The sequence below is a fragment of the Blennius ocellaris genome, assembly GCF_963422515.1.
Source record: "Blennius ocellaris genome assembly, chromosome: 15".
Taxonomy (NCBI): Eukaryota; Metazoa; Chordata; class Actinopteri; order Blenniiformes; family Blenniidae; genus Blennius; species Blennius ocellaris.
Window position 1 is genome coordinate 8090058 of NC_137664.1, and position 22646 is coordinate 8112703.

The window sequence follows — 22646 nt, forward strand, 5'->3', positions numbered from 1 at the left end:
GTGTTAGCTGACATCAGCTCATGCCGTCATTTTTAAGGTCTATCCCTGCTACAACACACCTGGTGGCAATGAGGGCGTTCCTTATTGGGCACAAATTGATTGGATTCAGGTGTGGTGAAGCAGACATCGACAACATGCAGGCCAATGGCCCTCAAGGGCCGGTGTTGAACGCCACTGCTCTATATAAATATTGTCTTACCTCTTCAATGGCTGTCTGCAACTGTCTGCATGCTGCTTGTTTATCTCTGGTTACTGTCATTCACGGATTAATCAGGGTTTTAAACATCCAGTGACATGTTCTGTATGACTGCGTAAAAAACGGACTGACCATGTCCTGACAGCAATACATCAACTAAGAATACATCAACTTACTTTTTTTTTAACTGTAATCGAGGCCTGTGAAACACACAAGATGACGTCACAAGAAGAAATCCAGACACCACACACGTTACTTCATCAGTTGGTTGGTTTATTTATCATTAGCAATGACACCAAATGTACTCTACTGTTTTCACTTGCTATCATAGGAGATGCATTTTGAATTGTAAACAGTGAAAATGATAAAATGCATTTCAAGAAACTCCTTACAAGCAGTGTATGACCAGCGTACAGAACAGATTGGACACTGCTCTTGTTCATCTATTCTGGATCTTTTTATATTTTTTTTCCAACAATACATGTCATCTTATAGTTTTGAGTCTCTCATATTTACATAGATACAGCTGGGTACAACATTCGTCACCAGCAGAGACCTATTGGCTTTTTTTTCTTTTTGTTTGTTTTTAAATGTGTCATCACATAGTTTTCTTAAAGAATTATATTTACAACATTATCAGCCCTGGCTGCCTGCTGCCAGGGATTAACATACAGTTAGAATCACTTGCTTAAAAGTCATTAAACTACTTATGCTTCTTGAAAGTTTATGCTGTAAGTCAACCTTATAGCTCTAGGTTTTTTTTTTCTTAACAAATAAAGTTAATACAGAGCTCAAGCTGTTCCGTCTTCCCCGTTAAAAATTATTCAAATAAATGAACAAACCAAACATTATAATAATAAAATAAAATAAGAAATAAAAAAATATTGCACTTAAAAGTTCAGGACAGCATTGGACCTGTTTGGTGGTTAAGAGGAAAGTGAGAGCTTCTAGCTGAGTGCTTTAGAGGACGTGAGGGTGTCTGTAGAAGCATCCAGCGAGTTATTCTAAATAAATAGGCAAACCTTTTGTACACATGAAGCATTTTTTTTTTCTCTTTTTCAGACTGTGAGAAGAGCAACCTGTCGTGTACTGCTCAGTAAAACAAGGGAGTGCAGGTTTGAACCCTAGCGCATATTAGAAAAAACAAAAACAAACAATGAGTGTGTAGAAAAACAGAAACAGTGGAGATTAACCGAGCTGTAATCTGTCCTGAGAACGCTTCCTTGATTAGTCCACAATGAGCTACAACGTTAAAGGAAATGTCAGTTTGGCCGCACAAGTTTTCTTCTTCTTCTTCTTGGATTTTCCTTGTTGTAAACAGTCTTTGGAGACAGGACGCAAGTCTTCTTCTTTTTTTTTCCCACCTCCGGCTTTGAATGCGACTTTTAACGTCTTTTTATGCGAGAGGGACACAAACCTGTGTTCCATCACAACTCCAGTCTGTTATTTATCCATTTCCCAACTCCCGTCTTTGTCCCCGGTTGAGCACTCACAGTATCTTTTTCTCTGTGAAATGAAGAAGCCATTTATGGGCGCTTTGAGGAGATGCAGGGTCAGACAGATGTGTTTTCACTCAAGACATCTTCTTGAGTTGAAGTCTGGTGAAAAAGTCTTGAAGAAAAAGGACTTTATGTCGTACCAACAGCTTCATGGAAAACATGGTGGAGCAAAGGAGGGGATCTAGAGAGGGAGTCTCAAAGGACATAAAGGAAAAAAAGGTGACAAAACAGTACCGGACTGTCTTCATGTCTGCAGGGTTTTTTTTTTTTTTTTTGGTGCACCCCTCCTTTTCTCCAGTACAACTGGACAAAAATACACTTAACCCCCACCAAAAAAAAAAAAAAGCAAGGAAAAAACCAGTGATCAGACAAGCATCCAGCTCCTGCTCTTTGCTCATGGGCGCCTGTATTTTTAGAAACAGTCATCCATTCATCCATGCATTCACCAGTCCATCCATTCATGCATCCACCTGGTAACTGTGTAAACTACATTCCTTTGCAGTGCCATAGCTTTGCCGCGTCGTCTCACACCAACACAACAACAAAACATGAACAGGATGACATACACACTTTGAAAACAAACAAAAAAAAAAGCAAACAAAAAGCTCACATCCCACCCATTCTACTTTTTGTTTTCCAAGTCTGCCCCCTATTTTCTCTCCTCATCTCTTACGACGAAGACGAAGTTGAAGTGGAGCTGGGTTTTTTTTGGTTGATTAAGTCCAAGTAGAGTTCTGAGCGCAGGAAGCGAGGGTATGAGTCCTTCTCCATCAGCCCGTATATCCGCCTCTGCGCGAGGTCAAAGCAGGAGCGTGTCACATTCTGCAGGTTGTCCTTTGTGTGATCTCTGGTGTACGAATCCAGATTAACCTGCAGATGAAGAAGAATGAGAAGTGAGTAAAAAAAGAAGAACAGATTGGGAAACACACGTTTTGCTTTCACGTTTCATTTTTAAGCATTTTTTCCAAGCTCACGCTCGCTCACCTCTTTACAAGACTGGATGGCGATGTACTCTGCAAAGACTTTCTTGGCTTTTGAGGCCATCTTGGATTGCGACTTGATCTTCTTGTATTCCTCACATGCGAGCCAGAATTCCAGATTCTCCTCACTGAACTCTGTGCGCAGGAAAGCTCTGAAGGCTGCCAGACCATCTGAGGGAGAGCAGAGAGGAGGAGGAGGATAAACAAAAGGAGAGTTGACTAAAGTGCCATGGCAACCTCACAGCTGAAGCTCTCCTTGGAGTTTCAGTGCCTGAAATAGCTCTGTGATGGCCTTTGAGTCATGTGGTTGGAATAAAGTGAGAGAAGAAAAACCTCAACATTGCTGCACATATTCGAGTTCCCCACATCCTTTAGGTGACATCACCCCAGTGACTCTAGAATTCCTTTTTATTAATCATGAAAACTGTGCTGCCTGTATATACACGCTGTGAATGCACAAAAGGCCGCTTGTTTTGGTGTGACGAGGGCAAGAAAGAAAAAAAAAAGACGGACTCTCTTGGCATATTTTCTCTAAAGTTTCGGGTGAGTTAATGATTTGAGGAAGAAGGCATCCAGAAGAGAGAATGGCAGGAAGCCGTGTCCACCCACAGCTCCTGTCTGCACCTTTCCGTTCCCATGAATCACCCACGCTGATAAGCAGAGCCAGTGCACGCAGTCATCTCTTACCTCATTCTGGTGAGCACACGTGCGGTAAGAGGTAAGAGAGAGGAAATTAGAAGAGGGAGAATAAAGAGGCCAGCGGAGCCGAATGGGGAACAGATGTAGCTCTGGCTTCGCATCAGCCTTCTTGCTTTGAAACAGAAACCCGGAGCAAACCGTGAAAAGATGAATTGTAGAAGCCAAAAATAGAAATGCACATGCAGGCTGCCTCTTTTAGTCTCACTTCATCTCTGTATGTAAATCATGGACTTTGTCTGTAAGGGATTAGGGAAGCTTGCAGTAAGCTGCACGCACACAAGCAGTGTGTGGATGCGTTTGTGCAATGCATACGAGGAATGCATGCACAGTTTCTGGGCTCACCACCTTCCCCCCACCACCTCAAGCAAACCCTGCATGTCTTCTTCTCCAACTAACTTTGCCGTACTTTTCATTTTGAAGTGTTATCCATATGTGAAAAGGATGTGCAGCGGAAAGATAGACATTTCTTGCATATACAGAAGCACGTGATGGGGGAAAAAAGCACGAAGGTGGACGATAAATTCAAGTCAACTTACATTTGTGTGCCAGCAGCTTGTCGAGCGAGTCCCCCCACTTCAGCGCTTCCTCTGGGGTGGGCCTGCAGATGAAAGCGGAGCGATTCTTTAACAAGCCCATTTCAGCCAGGTTTCTCATTGTGTGACCCATCCGCAGAACTTTGACTATGCAAGGTAGACGAGTGGAAACGTGGATGTAGATGATCCCTCTATGCTGCTTCCGTTTTCCCTCCACTCTACTCTCTCACATTAGCTCCTGCTGTATGAGTGATAACAGCACTGAGAGCCATGAGTCTGTCTGTCTGCCTCACTGTGGTGGGGGCGAGGGCTTTTATATCCCACACTCAATGGCTCTTAGACTGTGGGAGGGGGAGGGGCTTCAGCCAGCCAATCAGAGCATGTTGTTGGGTTGCGAAGCCTCCTACCCCACCAACGGTTTGTGTCTGCCCCCTGCTGCTTCTCATCCTTTCTTTACCTTGTGATGAAGCATGCGTCTTTACAGTGACCATGTCGCCCTCACTGCAATACACATCTGACCAGCCACTTTTAACATGATTTGAACTCTTTTAATATGGACATATTTCTTGATGTTTAGAGAACGGACATGCCAATATATATATCACAACATATTCTAATATAGGTCGAATAAACTATATAGTGTAATAATTCACATTGGCTAATAAATTTAATTGAAAAAAAGTATCTACTCATCAGGTGAATACATTTCAGACGTAATTAAATCCACTGTTTATACACACACATACATGCTAATGTTATGCACGCACTCTTTCTTTAATTTGACTGACGCAACCCTACGGCCACGAGCTCATCGCTCCTCCTGCCCACATGTCTGTCGAGCCAGACCAGGTCGTCACCAGTTGTGGCAAAATCCAGAAAACATTTTAACACACGCCTACATGCACATGCAGTCAGGAAGTGGCCACTTACTTGACTGACTTCATGGCTTTGTCTAACTTGCCGGCTGGGTTGCTTCCTGGGGATTCATTCCTCCTCCGCAGGAAAGCCAGCCGATTCTTCATGTCTTTGGCCCTGAGTGAAAGAAAGAAGGAGAGAGAAAGACAGGAAAAGACAGATTTATGATGAGGCGAAGGAGAGTAGCGATAAGAAGAGGAATGGGATAGGAATGGTGGGAGATAATATAGATATAGAAGGAAGACAAAAAAAAAAGAGACAAGAAAAGAAAGTGTGTTGAGTCTTCAAATCCAAAGTCCACAACTGAAATCAATCCAAGGTCACGATCTTCAATGTTGTAAATCCAATCCATGTAAAAGCAAACCAATAAATGCCAGAAAAGAGGAACAAGAAATTATTGTTGTGTACATTCTAGTCTTCAGCCAGGTGTGTCAGTATGATGGGACAGGATTTTCCAAAAGTCAGGTCTCCTTCCGCCTTTCTCTTCTTGTCAGTGCTTCTCCTGTCAATCTAATAACTCTGACAGTCTTTCCTGTAGAAGTGTCCCTGGCAGGTTCCTCGGCAGGGACTAAACGAATGTGGCAGAGAAGGAGGAGAGAGATTCAGTCCTCACTCCTCTGTTTCATCACACCATTCTCCATGTGCCTAGAGGGGCTGCTGAGAGGGAGCTGACCCAGGGCAGAGGCAACAGGGCACAGTGACACCCTCACTCCAGGAGCCGCAGCCAAAAAACCCTCACCTGTTTCACCTTTCTCCAACCATCTCTGATGCAGAGACGCACAAGCGCCACCCTAAATCTCAGATAAGAGTCCTCGGTACCCATGGGCTCCTGACAGGATTCTGCGCATTCCCACAATCCCCTGGTAGGTGTCCTGGCTTTTCCCGACCTGGAGCACGTGCTGCCTCATTGGGATTTGACCTCACTCAACACCCATTTCCTGAGTCCCTGCTTTTGATTTCCACTGTGGATTGACTGGCCCGCTAATAATGCAGCGCAGCGTTGTGCGCCGGTTGGCCCTAATCACTGCAAGCTGTCCCACTGCCAACCCACGGCCCCCCCGGAGACCGTGCACACCCCGAATTAAGAAACAGGACTTCCAATTATAGACGACTGTCATTCGAGTACGCACACACAGAAGAGCAAAGGCGCACACAACGGCAGACCAGCACAAATACTGTACATGAATATGCATGCGGCGATGAAAAGAAACCCAGCATGACAATTTCAAAGCGCCCCCTCAGCACCTGTGCCAGCTCATGCCCACTTCAGTGGTGCTTTCATGCCAGTCACAGGTGGTGGAAAACTCCAAGCCTCCCCCACTGTGTGTGTCTGTGTGTCTGTGTGTGTCAGACAGAACAGAGAACACAGTCAACTGCAGACGTGAGTTTTTCCAAGATGCAGTGGGGAAGAAAAAGGGCGAGAACTGCCGTAGCTAAATAGCCTTTAAAACTAGAATGAGCGAGTAGTTTGGGTGGGTTTGGGTTAGGACCACTGAGCTCGTGCCGAATACTTAGTTCAGCCAGGAGAAAAAATACACACACACACACACACACACACACACACACACACACACACACACACACACACACACACACACACACACACACACACACACACACACACACTTCCTGAATACGGTAAACAAATTCATGCAGCAGCCACAAGGGAGCTATTTCCTCTCTCAGGCCAGGTAAGGCAAAAATTGGAGATCTCTCTGAGGAATATCCAAACATCTCACACACCGTTAGCAGTGGAGAGATGACTCATCCTCTGATTGAAATAACACGAGCACGCTGCATGAAGCAGACGTGGATCCAGATGCTTTACTGATGAACAGAATGGAGGCCTCTGGCACATGGAAACAACAGGGTGCTCTTGTGCACTGAATAGCTCATACTTGCAAGGCCTGAAGGACATCATTACCGAAATAAAAGCTCCCTTGCTGTTAAATAAACTCGTAACATCAGAGCTGAATTTATTAGATTGCTCTATTTTTAGGTTGGACTCAAGGCAATTAAAACTTGAGCTGTGCGCGTGTTAACTAAAAGAGAGACTCTGTCATGCGGAGCATGAAAGTAAGGGAAAATATATATTTTTATATTTGATAAAAGCCAAACTAAGACGCTCTCCGTCTGACAAAGGAAACTTTAGTATTTGTTTTGCTTTTGTACAAGCTGAGGCCATGGTAATGATGTGACGATGATGTCATAACAACACAAGCATAAAGTGAAATGTATGTTTCTCTCCTGCCACCACGTGGGAATCCATGGATACTGCAAACGCAAGCAGCTCGCATCATCCCATCATCCCATCAATGTATCAATCCATTTTCACTGCCTCCGACATGAAGCCGACGTCATACGTTCAAACAAGTGACACAAATGTGGATTCCTCATTTCAATCAACACAATTCAGAGAGACTTGGCTGCAGTACCGGCTTCCGTAGCTGCTGTTTCAGTAAATCAGCATTCATTGTAACACCACGGGTGTGAAGTTTCTCGAGTTCAGATGAGAGTTTCACCTTGAAATTACACCCAAGCAGCTGCAAAAACAAACAAAATTGCCAGCGTGATTATTTTCTCAATGGAAGCAAATATCTAATTCACCTGTCTTGCACCTCTGGTAGGCGCTAAACCACAAGCATCATTCTTAGTACGCTTGGGATTTCCAGTTCTGCCCATGTTCTTTTAGATGCATCGATTTATATGCTGAAAAAGATGTGAAAACTCAGCTAAAGAAAGTGCTTGAAGGAAAAAAAACCTCTCAGAAGGAGAAGAAACTGCGGCATGCAGTCTAAGAAAACCCATGGAAACACAAAGAAAAGAAAGCACAGATACATCACTTTGTTCAGCGAAAACTAAATCTTGTGCTTGACTAACACATCACTTGACCATGATACAGTACTTGAAATACTGATGGCTCCTCTCACAGTCTCTCATTTTGAGTGTCTCTCTGTTGAATGTTGCGACTTTTTTTCATTTTTCTCTGCAACTCTTGAGCTGCTAATAGCCCTCAATAATAATACTATTACATATCATCCTCAATTACATATGATTCACTCGATATGCTAAGAGACCGACCTCTGCATTAGGATGATCTTTATTCCAAAGCACTAGATATGTTTGCCCAATGCATACAGGTGTCTGCAGTGATGTGTACACACACAGGAGTGTCTACTTCTGTCCATGCGACAGAGAACACTTAATGTGCTCGAGTGAAGGAGCAATAGGTCTTTAGTTCTGCAATTATCTGCAGGTTTCCATGCTCTTTATTCCCTCTTTGCTTGGCTCACATTAGTCGCACTAATAGCACCCCGCTGGCTATTCCTGGTGTTCTGAAAAGTAGGCCGCACTCTCAGGGAAAGGCTCTGATAGCACATGGGGAGAGCTGCAGACAGCCACACTGTAGATTATAATGTCCCGCACAGTCGCAAGACCAAAAATCCACTGTCCCACTTCATCCCACTTTCCTCTTCCCAGCAAGGGTGATTTCATTTGCCCCTCACAATGAAAAAGCGTTCAGCTTTGATTGAGCCTGACCTGCGAAGTCCTGCAATAATGCAAAGCGGGCCCAAGGTGAGCAATGTTCAAGCATGTTGTCGTTCCCTTTAACAGTCTATTGACAGAAGGCTGTGTGCCTGTGAAGTGAAAATAGAACATGACACACAAGTAACACTTTGTCTGAGGCTGTCTGTGCCTGTAAATACTGTATAATGGGTCAAGGGTTTGGTTGCCGTCTCAATTACCTTAATAAAAGACATTACCACTTTGGGATCTGTCTATAAATGTATACATAGTTATTTTAAGCACTTGTATTGTCAATTTTGTCACATGCAAATTGTTTCAAAAATGCTCTGTGAAAGAAAATTAAGCATATAAATACATATGATATGGAGCAGGGATCAAAAAGTGCATCTTCACCAAAAGGAATGAACTTTTTAACTAACTATTTCACTGGACAAACAATGAATATAAACAAACTGTTGTGTATTTTGTCCTTGAATATAATATGAACAGTCTTGAAAGAGCTCTATTTCTGAGCATTATCACCTTTTTAGCCACAAAGACCACATGAGCGATCCTATTCCTGAAATCCAGGCTGCATATATTAAGAAAAAGGGACAGCCTCAAGTTAGAAGTTAAAGCAGCTCCCTCCAAAATACTTTCAGAGCTTCAACCTCACAGGGGACCCTTCTCCCTCACTGCGACTGTCAAATGAGATCCACTTAAAGGTCAGAGAGCTTCCTATACCAGCCCGAGAGACACACAAAATAGCCTGCACCCAGGCTTTTCTCACTGTCCCTTCTTATGCCTCCAACCTCTTGATAAGAACAGAAGAATGAGCAGCACACAAATCTGTCTACTGCCTTGCTCTTACCTTTCGAGGTACTTCTCAGAGAAATCAACCATAGTGTGGAACATAGGTGCCAGCATGAATGTAGCATGAACTGCATGTAAGCAGTTTGTTTTTGTTTTTTTTGTTTTTTAATTTTTTTTAGAGTGCTGCTGGTCAGGGCCCAGGGGTTTGTTTGGCAATCACATTCCTCTAACCCCTCAGAGGCTCTGGTGGAGCTTTATATAGTCCAAGGGGGTCTGGGGAAGGCGGACCCTGGGCTCATCCAATCGACAAACAGCATTTAGAGGCCAGATTCTCTCTACTGGGGTCTGGAAAAGTTTGAGTTGGGGTCAAATTTATTTTAGATGACAGCATAAAATAAATAACATGACTATTGTAATGGTCTGTGTTCAAAGTGACAAGAAGCAGCAAAACACAGTTTTAAGCGTTTGGCTGCAGTTACCTGGAGTCAGATTCAACAAGTAGATTAAGGTTCTCTAGCTTAACTCCCATTAATCCAACTGGACATTTAAATTAAATTCAATTTGAGGTTGTTTTCAAAGTTGATCAGCAAAAGTTGTAAAAGCATTAACCTCCGATGTCAGATTCCAAGATTAAACGTTAACAACTTTCAGGACTGACAACTCATATTTTTACATGGCCAGGAATTTTTTTTTGTTTTGTTTTTTTTGATAAATATGTTGATGACTCACCTTAGTCAACAGCGTATCCTCACACATCCAAATCGTTTACCAACTTGCAATACATTTTTAGGAGTTTGTAGAGAACTGGAATGCCATTATAACAATAGTTAGGAAGGATTGTGCAATGTAGCAGAAAATGGGCATAAGAATTATGAAAAGAGTCCACATTTGGACGATGATGGGTTTTTTTAGGTGGATCATTCTTCTATATAACCAGAGCTTTTGTCCAGTGATAAAAATCAATGTGTGTTTGCAAGTTTGAAAGTACAAATATAGTTGATTTAATTGAACAAAGATCTCTGCCTACGCCCACACCAATTATTTTAGACTTGGAAGCCATCACATGATTCATTTTTTCTACAATGACTTCTGTATGAGCATCACTGGTCTCCATTCATATTGTTCAGGTGTAAAAAAAAAAAAAATGCTTTGAATACCTGTAAATAGTTGCATTATATTGTTTGAAGGGAACTCCATAATGAAAGAATAATTGATTTAGTCAAAATAACGCTCAAGTGTCAAGAATTTTAGGTGTCGTGATTTTGTTTTTCTACATTTCCTTGGCAGCGTTTCACAGAAGACATAGTTATCTGTGACGGTCAACAGCACAATCAAAACTCACCTTGGCCAAGTTTCACACCACAATAAACACGGTTACATATACTGTTGCTACAAAATAGACTACACTAATTAGAGCAACTGCTACCGTACACAGCGTCAGAATGACCTGTTAAATATTCCACTTTCAACCTACCATTACGGCAGTATGTTTACAGTGTATTCAAAGTATGTAAACCATACATATGCCAGACAGAGATGCAGAAGCACACAGATGGTCACTTGTGCTTGTGTTTCACAGGCACTGAGTGTTGTGTTTCTCTGCCCTCTCCATCTGTCTGTTTTTTTCTTATGAATTGAAGTTGGATTCACTACATTGAAGTACTGGCCCTGAATGTATGTTTATATACTGAAACAAACAAAAATATGGAATAAAGTAGATACAAGTTTCTAATTCCTAAAATATAATTACAGTGGTGCGTTAACTGATATGCTGTACTCGCTACCTGATGTGGAAAAACATAGCATAACGACATATCCATGCAATACTTCACCGCAATGAGGAAGCACAACACCTGAACAAACTAAGAACAAAAGAAGAGATGAGAGATGAAGGCTGAGGCAGAGATCATGTGAGCAAGTCCAGGAAAACAGCTGCGCTGGAGCCAGAGAACTAAACAAAGTAAGTTAAATCCGGATAAAGTCGTAAGTAAGTAGGAACGGAGACAAAGAGCTGAGAGAAAATATAAGACAGTGCTCTGAGTTTGTAAAAATAACGTCGCGGACGTGAGAAAGAATGTTTGAAAAATAAAGGACCTGCTTTATATCTTTCCTGATTGAAAAAAAAATGCAGGAATGAAGAGGACACAAGGAAGCCACTGTGCTGCAGCAAAGTGCTTTGTGCCATTCAACTGATGTTTCAAAGGAGATAAAGTACCAACACGGACATTCACAGATGAAGCAAAACATTGTGACCACCTTTGCCCGACATGCTGCTGCTGAGCATTCAGATGCCTTGAAAGCAACTCTGGCTGATATAGGCATGTACTCCACAAGACCTCTGAAGGTGCACTGCGGTATCTATCACCAAGATGTGAGACGCAGATTCTTAAAGTGCCAAGAGCGACAAGATACAGCGGACGTGGAGCAGACGACTTCCGGCACATTCCCCAAGACCTTCCTCTCAACCGGACCCTCGTCACCAGGCCCTCGCCGCTTGTTGAATGGAGACTCGTGTCAGTCAGAGGTGACACAGCCAACACAACTTACCCCCAGTCTCCTCAGCGAATGACTGTAGTTAGTTAATTTATCTTCCAGATCTTTTGCAAAAACAAACCCTTGAAATCTTTTTTGAAGTTTTTTTTTTCCAATTCTCACAAAGTATACATTTATTTACGTAGGTGAATCAAATTAATCAAAAAAGTTAATTGTGTCAGTTTTTCCAGCAATAATAGTGATAACATAAACTGAAAACATTTAAAGAAACACTTTTAAAATTTGGATTGTGAAAATTAAGGCCTTGTGTTATTAAAAAATTGTTAAATTATTTGATATTGGGAAATGTTGCAAATATTTTTAGTTCCTGCATTTATTAAAAAAATTTTTTTATGACATAACATAAATTAATCATTTCATGTTTCATAAATAAATATGAAATGGACAATTCCATTTGAATTAAATTGGTGGAAACTACATATTCCATAATATTCACATTGTTTAGATGAACCTGCACAAAAGTAAGAGTCTAGGTTAAACACACATAACAAGTGTACAGTGTATTGTATTGTATTTTACTTTATCACTACTCGTTAACTAGTTACAGCAGAATAGTCTGTAATCACTTGACCAATGGTCAGAAGGTTTCAAACCACCGCTCTACATATCAGTGACCTACATCTGGAAGAAAATAATTTAATTTCCTTTATGCATGATTGTATGAGAAGATTTCATGTGTGTGCTGTCAATCAGTAGCACAGACATTATAATTATACCCCGATACAAACAAAGATATTGAGAGCAGCTAGTTTTCAAAGGTGGTGGAAAAATAAACTGGATGAAACAAGTGACAATGGACTTGTGACATTGAGAATTAGTGGAAACAAGGACTGTAAATGCAGGGGCTCAATGTGGAAACAACATGTTCAGAAAGCTGTGTGACTCATCCTCGTTTTATTGACTAATGATGACAGAGGAGAGTTGCATCAATGATACAAGGACTATTTTCTTCTATGTAACCTTCATCAATGTCACAACTGATGGATATATGCTTCACACTTGACACAGTAAGACCTATTTAAGATAAAGGTCACATCAATTCAATGTCATATTTATAGTGCCACTTTCACAGAGAAAAAAAAAATGCAACTCACCTGATGACACAATCAGACATTGACAATAGGAATTAATGCGTATAAATTAATTCAGGCTAGGACCGGAATGACGCACAAAGTGGGCAAAGTCTCGTAAATCCTTCAATCAATAGCTTTACTTCTTCATTGGTTGCTACAGCAGATGTTGTGATCTGCATATCTGATTTGGCAGATATTTTGCACCAGATGACCATCATGGAACATAACTTTTGTAGCATTTAAAAAAATTTTTTTTAAATGATCGACCACTATGACACTCAATCTTAGAGAAGGATCCCATGCAAGGTGCTCTTCGACCAATGCTAATAGCTTTGGGATCATTTTCTTCATCAAGGACACCACCGGTGGAGAAGCAGATCATTCTCCTAACCTTCGTGATGGAAGACAACCCGCTTCGTCACCTGAGCCACGGCTGCCCTCTATACCTAACAGCACTCCATCTTTAGATTCGCCTCAAGATAAAAGCCTTCTCTTATCTAAAAGACTGTTTTAAAACCAGATGTGTAAATTTGGTAATATCAAATTCATTCAGCACAGTCAGATGTACACCTGGTCAGGAAGCGGCATGATAAGGCATGACAGTAATTTCACATTTTAGTTAAACCACAGTTTGGCTTGTTTTGACTAAAAAGGGATTCTGCACAGGAACAGAGCGATGTGTAAGAACTGATGAGCCACCAAGATCAATGGCGAGCAAGTCAATGTTAGCTTACTGTGAACTATGACAACAAGTTCTGTCAGAGCTGCTACATGAGGCCATGACTGATCCTGTCAGGCTCACATTAAACTGAGTCATTACTGCATCAGTGTTTATGCTGTTTATCCTACCAGGTCAGTGCAAAGTCTTAAACTTTACGAAACACATTCAGAAAACAACTACATATTTGTTTTGCTTATAGTGCAATACTTGGTAATCCTGGAAATAATTTTGATGCTTTTTATTAATTTACTACTAACTGTGTAAGAAACTCACTACACTCCAAATGATTACTTGCTAATATACCTAAGCTTTCACAGATTTATGAAAAGCTGCCTTGTCATCAAATCATTTGCATACATTTCTTAGGCTGGAAAAGCTTATGTAATTCTTTTTTCAAATCAAGGTTTTACTTCATCTTTTGATGCTGGGCATGCACAGACATTTACCACATTGCTGGGTCAATTTTGCAAGACGCCTTAATGTCTTCTTCTGAAGATTAATGTCAAATAAATGGATATTAAAATAGAGATGCAATTTGTTGAGGAAATCCTGTACTAAAATTATGTACAGAGTGTTTACATATGTATTTACAAACAAGTGTTTCTCAAATCAATCACTAAGATCAGATCCCTAGATCCATTTCAGAGCTGCGGGGGACTGGAGCCAATCCCAGCAGACTGCGTGAAAGCAGGAAACACTCCCAGTCAAATTGAAACTTACAGACAATTTAGAGTCAAGATTTACGTGTTTTTGTGCTGTGGGAGGAAACACATGCACGGGAGAAACATGCAAACTCCACACAACGGGGAGGCTCCAAGTTCGACTGGAACAAGGATAACCTTGCTGTGAGGCCACCGTGCAGCCTTGATAACATCGATAAAGTAATAAACTGTGTCTCAGAGTCGGAACAAAGGCTCCAAAAACAACTGAACGTAAAATGAGACATTCCTATTCCCCCAAATTCTTCCTGTTTTCACAGAATTCCTGTTTTATTGAAGCAATTAAAGTGAAACTATGCTGACAAAGAACAAGCAACCAAAAAATAAAAAATAAATAAATGGAATTTTAATCCCTTAATCTTCTGTTTTACCAAACAGAACTTTTTAACTGTGCGAGCAAGACAACGGGTGACAACCAGGACTAAAAGGACAGCGGCTGTTTTATTGTCCGTGATGCAGAAGAAGTGCTTTCATGTTGATGAGGAGCAGACTGAACAGCTGATGAATCACCGAAGTGTCGACACCCGCAAATACAGTCAAACAAAGACCCTTGCGTCCTTCTTATCGCCCCGCTGACAACACAAGGCACACATCTGGTGCCACACACGTCAGCAGCAGCAGCAGCAGCACACATACATCTTTTATCACTTAATTAGGGAGTCGATGAGCAGCATTACACAGGTCTCACTGTCACCTCCGTCCTCAAACATGCTCCTGCAGTCGCAGGTCTGCGTGGGCACACGTGGCACTACACAGATCATAATAAGTGGCGAAACACTTGTGAACTGAATTAGCTGCAAATACACTTACATTCAATTGTAAGAGAAGAAAATCAGGAGGATTTTGTTTCGATTAATTATTCACCATTAAATCTGTAACGGCAATGGACATTACGGTGTTGATTAACTGTCACTTTCTCAGCTCTTCGGGGTCGCACCCCTGCTCACACGCTCAAACTAAAGCCAGATGTCTCAGATCTACGCCACTTGGCTGTGATACAGGCCATCGTTGTCATTCACAATGTGCTTGGATGCCAGACAACCATTGAAAACAAGAAATGTTTGGACGAGGCTTTGAAACTGATGCCAAATGAAATAGTGTTGATTAAATTAGCATGAAACCTGAAGGCTGTTGAATGAACAGTGGATATAGTTGTCAGTAACTATCAAAGCCTTGCCACTGTCACATCCAGTCAACAAAGCGAGGGAATTATGGATGAAGTCTCTATTAAGTATCTCAATACTTTTTTTGGTTTTGTGGTGGAGGTTTGAAGGTGTTTTATATTAAATCCACATGGAGAGAAATAAGAAAATGCTATTTTCTGAGTCACAACTCATGAGCCTGCCAGGCAGGGAACTTGAAAACAACCGCACAGAACGAAACACAGGAGGATAATGTGTGATTTGAGGACTTACAGGTTCTTGGATTTCTTCTTCTTTGTTCCGTCGGGGCTGACCTCGCAGCTACAGGGGGATCCGGAGCTCAGCTGAGGGGAGAGGAAGGAGAGGACAAAATGCATCATCCACCCTCCACACAGAAAGAGGGCCCTGTGGTCTCATGCAGACGGGGCAGTTGACTTCGACTCTGCAGCAGGTAACAGAAAGCGACTTGTAAGTAAGTCTGCAGTGTGTCCAGCTAAGCTCAACTCAGACCAGTCGGGTCTGTAACAAACACAGCCAGCCACCAAAGGGGTTAATCCATAGCAGTAGTCCCCGGTGTAAATCCCGCAAAGCTGTCTGAGGTATGTGATGGTGCTCGGACACAGTGAACGTCTGGGACGGGACGAAGTAATGGGAAACTGCGAGAGTGAGAGAGTGTGAAAGGCTACAGCTGTTGTTTCTGATGGCCTCCAACTGTGCCCGAGGTTTAAAGTGTTGAGCCAAGACCCATGGTTTCACATTACACTTTCTGCCAACCCACCATTTTCATTGGTTCGGAGTAAAAAGGGAAGTTGTTTCAGGGTGGGGAAGGGGTCAATCTCCACTAATCTGATGGCCTGAAGCAGCCCCATTGTGTGTGTGTGTGTGTGTGTGTGTGTGTGTGTGTGTGTGTGTGTGTGTGTGTGTGTGTGTGTGTGTGTGTGTGTGTGTGTGTGTGTGAGAGAGGCTCTACATAATGAGCCATTGTATTAGTGCAATACACACAGTTGGGCCAGATACTGACCACAGCTGGCAACACATGGTGTGTGTTTGTATCTGTGTGGGACACAAATTTGAGTTTCAGCCTTGGCAGTTTTTTTTTTTTCCAAAGAGTGAGAAGATTTGAGAGAAACCTGATTTCTTCAAGGTGTTGTCACGTTGTGGGAATAAAATGACAGTTTTGAAAGTTTCTCTCGGGATCGAAAACAGCAGTTGGTGACAAGGTTTCACGAGTGTTTTATAAAATATTTTTTTTGCCTCTGGAATCTACAATAAGCACAATGTTGTGCACACCGGAGCTGCTGTTTTCCATCAGTCGAGGACATTAGACACTTTTACATGCACTGTTAAAGATTTCATCTGAACTCTTGTCTGATGAGTTCCCACATGCCGCACCGAGTGTTCTCATTAATATAATAATAAGTTATGAATATGAGGGTCCAAATGATTTCATGAGTCCAAATGTGCGTGCATTCAGTAAGAACAGCCTCTTTGTGTTTGTGTGGCTGTTATTGTATTTAAACAATAATGCAGAGCCTGGGGAGCAAAAAAAAAAAAAAAAAAGATTTCCTGCATCATGCATCCATTTATGTGGAGCCACTCTACATGTACCAGCTGTCCAAACTCATATCCTGTTGTGCTTCTGCATTGTTGGTGAGCCTGGGCAGTGAATTACACCGACAACGACAAAGGAGGACCAAAAAAGAAGGTGGAATATGAGACAAGGTTGCTCCATGAGACATGCACTCATTTTATGAGTTTTTCTTGTGTGTTATTGCTTATTTGTTGACATTCAGAATTAAATCATCAAGTGGGCTGTTGGCTTGTTCATGTTGGAAAGGCAGCGTGGACATTTTTAACCTTCAGGGCTATTTAAGGTTCTTGCTATTAGTTTCATGACATCGGATCTTTGATTTCCTGCACCACCGAGATCGAGCCCATTTTTGTTTTTTCCTCCAAAAGCAATATCTCTCTTCAAGCTGAGCTGTTGCCTTATCTTCCTTTCAAATCTTCAAGCAATCTCCTTGTATCTTGAATATTTTACAGACAAAAGCCATTTGGGTTCCTCAAAGTGTTTGATGTGCTTTTGTTCTTTTCATTCCTCCCAAGGTTTCTGTCAGCGAGACAGATGGAGGAGGTCTAGCCAGGGTTGTAAATTTCACCATGCTGGATGCTAATGTAGGTGTGTACAAAGCATTAATGACTTTCGACCTCAGGGCAGCTTTAAACCCCACACTATAGCGAGTTCATTCTTATTGAATGTGCTCAATTTCGTTTTTGTTCTCATGTTTCAGGTCTGTTCGTGGATTTGTCCTGTAAGCCTGTAAGTACAGAAAGCACCACTACCATTTTTGTAACTCATCTCTCCCACTGAGATTGGGGGTTGTCATTGAAGGAAGTGTACACTGATGCACTCCAAGCTCTCTGGCTGAAGTCACAGTTAAGTGTGAAAGGTGAATGAGTGTGTGTTATGTAGGAGCCATCTATAAATAAGTGGAGGCTGAGAGCAGAAGCAAAATAGAGCTGCAAAACGATGGAAAAAAAAAACAAAAAACACCAGTTCCAGATTACACTGGCTGTATGGGTTAACAAATGCATCTGTCTTTATTTGCACAAATACAAAAAGTGTTAAGTTTGCACGGCAATATAACAAAATATACCAGAAGGACTTAATATATTCAGATCAATGAGGCATTTTATGCAAAACGTGTTATTGTCGGGAACAAACATTATGAAGAATTGCTGGAGACATTATTGGAAATAAACTTCACGTATGTAGCACATTTCAAGTGATTGAAGAGACTCAAAGCACTTTCTACTGCATTAACCGAGCAGCCATGCAATGTGCTTCTCCTGCATTGACAGCAACTTAGGATTCAGAGTCTTGCCCAAGGACACTTTAACACCAGACACGGAAAGAACTGGAGATTAAACTGCCAGTGTCTGGACTTGCTGTACACTTGAGCCAGAGCTGCCCCTAATCTTATAAAATAGTATGTAAATCAGGCTGGACCAGTTAATTGATGATAAAAATAACCAGAGATGTACACAACTCTGGGCTTTCTGCCAGTTTTAAAGTAAAAAAAAAAAAAAAAAAAAGATAAAAAGAAAGAGGTTCTGCAAATGTTAACATTTATTTTTTTGTTTTTACAGTTTGCAAGTTCATCATGTGGGACGAACTGAAAACTGTCACAGGCCAGTTTTCGCTCATGTTTGATATAATGGATCAAAAATGTCTAACAGAGCAATTTTGCGCTGAAGTTGCAGTTTTTTGCCACTAAGGGCCAATTTGCACAAGGTTTTCAAGTGAAAACGATAAAGTTACAATCAGTTTTGGGGGTCTGTTTATGAGACAATGGTGCTCAGACTCACTGAAAATAAAACTTTTGGAAAACCCTCCTCCACATAAATGGGGAAACCTGACCTTTCCTGAAATTCTGATACTGCACATGTGCAATACGGTCAAAGTAAATCATTCTGCATTACAGTGAAATTCTTATGAAACTACAATACAAAAACGATGCATTTTTAGTCCAAACATCCGTGTATTAAAGGGCGCCCAACTCTAGTTAGCGAAAGTAATCTTTTAACAACTGGCTTTTAATACAGTGCAGATGGATCTGCATGAATGGAGATTGAGTCACGGCAGTTCACAAGGGACATAAAAAAAACCTAATGATTAATCTCAGAGGGAGCAGCACAACAGGGGAGTCCCAGTCTCCGTGGGGCCATGAGCCAGACGTTTCCCTGAAACTGCAGACCACAACTGGAAAAAGACGCAGACTTTGCCCTCTTTAGAGACGTTTGTCCTCGAATGTCAGGTCGGCGCGAATGTACAGGCTGGACGCTGCCTTCACACCAGACTGCTACGTGCCAACTGAATGAGATCCACATGGATGCACACAGTGGGAAATATGATTGTTTTCTTGCAATAACAGGCCATTCTCATAGAAATATGTGCAAACTCTTACTCTTACTTTAGAGCACAACTGTGCTATTAAAGGTACTTGAGCTAAAACAGGAAAAAAAAACATATAGTGAAATTAAAGAAATCGACATGCAGATTTATGAAATCAACTTTCATATGCCCCACCATGCTAAACCTCTTGTCTGAACACGATTACAATGAACAAAATTAAGGAACATGGCTCCATCATGTCAGTGGAAAGTCCAATATGTGTTCAAAGAACTTGTTTAATTTACAACAGTACAGTTTCATAAAGAGTATAAATGGCTTCCCAGCTTCCTTTTAATTTGTATTTATAAGGGTGAGAGTGCAAGAGGACATTGACTAAATTCCACCTGAGAAGAGACATAACTGGCTTTAACAAATCTCCACCACCCTTCCTGAATAACAACCTTGAATAGAAAAAAAAACGTTTCCTATTACTGGATAGACGACACTTTAAATGTATTCTTCTCCAATGCTTTCACAAGGGCATGAGCCAGAAATGAGAATTAATAGTGTAACAAGGTGGAGAGTCTTTCTTTTTTGGAATCTGTGCTTCATTTAACAATCCCAAAAAACTCAGTGTTGACCTTGTTATTGCAAAATACTAATCATTTTACAGTAATGACTTTTCTTATTATTGTTTGTCTTTTTTAATATAAAGACTGATTTTAGTCTAAACAAACGTCCCCATAAAATTGGTATTCCAGATGTACAGTGGCTTGCAAAAGTAGTCATACCCTCTGAACGTTATCACATGTTGCCACATTACAACAACAAAAGTAAATGTATTTTATTGGGATTTTATGTGACAAGCTGCCACATAACTTTGAAGTAGGAGGAAAGTGACACATAATAACAACAACATTTGTTCGTATTATCAATATGAACCCAAAGATTTGTGATTGTCTAGCAAGAGTCACATTAAACTCTACTACATGCTTTGTTTTAAGGACAGCATTATAACCTCACACCCGAGCGTTGGTATTGATTTAAATCACCGGGGGCCGAATGTGAGCTGCAGACCGGTCACCCTGTAATATAACAATACACCGAAGTACAGCAGCTGCTGTGGCTTTAGTGTGCAGATGAACTTAAACGCACCGCAAGGAAGGCAACAGCCATCCATCCTCATACACAATCAGACTGAGTTATAATTTCTTTTTTTTTAATAGATTTTACAGCTGCTTATTGGATCAAACTGTCTAGTATTACGAGTACAGCAAAAATCTATATCACAACATTTTAAGTTTATTGTTGTTATGTTATATTGTTAAGTTTTTAGTTCTTGTCAAGTTGTTTTCAGGGGATAGAAACAACTTAGCATCCTGCACAGGAGACTAAGACAGAGACATGCACGCACGCACAGCAATGGGCAGTGGAGCATTAAACAGTCGATCCTAAAAATAACCTCGATGTGTGTTTGTGTCTCAATGTGCAAGATACACTCCTCCCATGCCACACCGAAGTCAGCCAAAGAACACAGAATTTGCTGAAGACCACATGACGGTACGGCCGCCCGAGGCGGGGGATGTAGATGTTGAACCAATGTCAAGGGTTGCAGCATGGCTGTGCAGATGCACAGATACGGGATTAACAGGCAACATGTGTGCAACACACGTGCACTCGGAGTGCAACTACGTACATATATGCACGCACCAGTGGAAGAAATCGTATGGCCAAACACGTTTTCGGACAACACTAAAGCGGGACTTAAACATTCATGAAAACAATTGCATGTGCACGTGGCCAGGGTGGGCGACACCGGGCTGTGACTCCCTGACGGGAAAGGGCAGAACCCTCGGTGTCGTCTCACTAAACATGCTGGACTAACAAACACATTGAAGAGAAAATATTTTGAACGAAGCCCAGAAACATTCTTGACCCAGTCAGCTCAAACAGCCTGAACCCCAGGGATGAACGAATTAATCTTGATCTTTGCGTATTTAATCTTCTCACCATTTCAATCCTTGTTGCTCTGTTTTTCCAATAGACCTCCTCTGAGCCTTTCTTTTCACTCACCAGTCATGTTGTTGATGACAAGCTGACGTCTGTACAATGTTAGAGGGACCCAGATAATCTCCATTACCATGAAGTGAAGCTAGATATGTCATTTGGGTTTGAGCCCAGTTTCCTGGCATTGTGTCATACCCAGCCGTGATCCGAGATCTGATCAGCTTTGCTGCCATTATATTGCTGTGTTCCTTTAACTTTCTGTGAGGGTAATATCTGCAAGAAGTCCAAAAATAGTGCTTGTTAAGCTTTTCTCCTTTGTAACTACCTTCTCTAGCATTAAAAAAAGCTGCACTGCAGATTAAAGGTTGACGCTTTCTAGCATCATACATTGAAAAGAAATAAAACTAGAAGAGATAATAATGCACATGATTTTCTCCATGTGGCCAAACATATTTTCATTGTAGAGTCATATGGAGTGACAAGAATAATTATGTTTGCAAAATCTAATAAGGCAAAATCTGAATAACTTGTTCTTTTCATGTTTTTTTTTCACCCTAGAATTAGTGTGAGTTAATTATAAACTCCTCCTGTTTTCACTCTTGTAATGAGAAACTGAGCCTGCAGCAGACAGACAGCAGCACACACAGGATGGGACATGACATGAGTCACAGTCACAGTCTGCTGCGATACACTCTCCATCAGGAGTGTGAGGCACGTGTTAACAACTTATTAGGCTGCAGCACGCTGCTTTATACTGAACATTTAAATATATCAAATCAGTCTTCGCCAGAGTTAAAATACTAAACTGCAGGACTATTGCAGGAGAATTGCAGTTGTCTCCAGGTTTGTGCAACTTATTTATGGTTTAATTTCAAAACTACACAAACACTTCAGCTAGCTCTTAGTTGAACTCTAATACAGTGGCTTCCCGCAGTGATACCCCGCAGGATTGCTGTGATTTACTGCAATTTGTAGCTCCACTGAGAGTAAAGTGCAATTATTGCCAAAGAGTCTCATTATTATAAGAGATGCATGCTTCTAGACTCTTTTCCTTCAGTAGAAAAGCAATATTTAAAAAAAATAGATATTGTTACATTAAAATTTTATTTACTTTTGTATAATGTATTTTACTGACATCTTGCTTCGTTAGCATCCATAAAACTTTCAGTTTGATCCGGTCAGTCAGATTCAAGGACTGATTATTGTCAAAATGTCTTCCATTCTGCTAATACAATGCTTATTTGTTTGTATATAAAGTTAGAAAACTGGTAACTTATTAAAATCCAATAAGTATCCACTTGCATTGGGACAGTATGAGGCCCCAGACACCATAGATTTTAATCTTTGCTATTTCTTGCCTTTGAATGTGTCAACGCTTTCGCCTATATTCATGC

General features: G+C 41.2%; 1 protein-coding gene across 3 annotated transcripts in view; it reads right to left on the reverse strand.

The window, feature by feature from the left end:
* Window positions 1–468: 468 nt before the first annotated feature.
* rgs3a (regulator of G protein signaling 3a) overlaps window positions 469–22646 on the reverse strand; it is a gene marked incomplete at its 5' end in the record, with an annotated part of 149079 nt that continues 126901 nt past the window's right edge. For 2 of the 3 annotated variants that reach the window (XM_080510106.1, XM_080510107.1), the window contains 5 exons: window positions 469–2565; window positions 2680–2846; window positions 3911–3972; window positions 4838–4939; window positions 15624–15694. In XM_080510106.1, coding sequence (XP_080366232.1) covers window positions 2365–2565; window positions 2680–2846; window positions 3911–3972; window positions 4838–4939; window positions 15624–15694 — 603 coding nt within the window. In that variant the 3' untranslated portion in view covers window positions 469–2364. Of the gene's footprint in view, window positions 2566–2679; window positions 2847–3910; window positions 3973–4837; window positions 4940–9200; window positions 9351–15623; window positions 15695–22646 lie in introns of those variants that run through there. The other variant, XM_080510108.1, reaches the window with a different exon arrangement.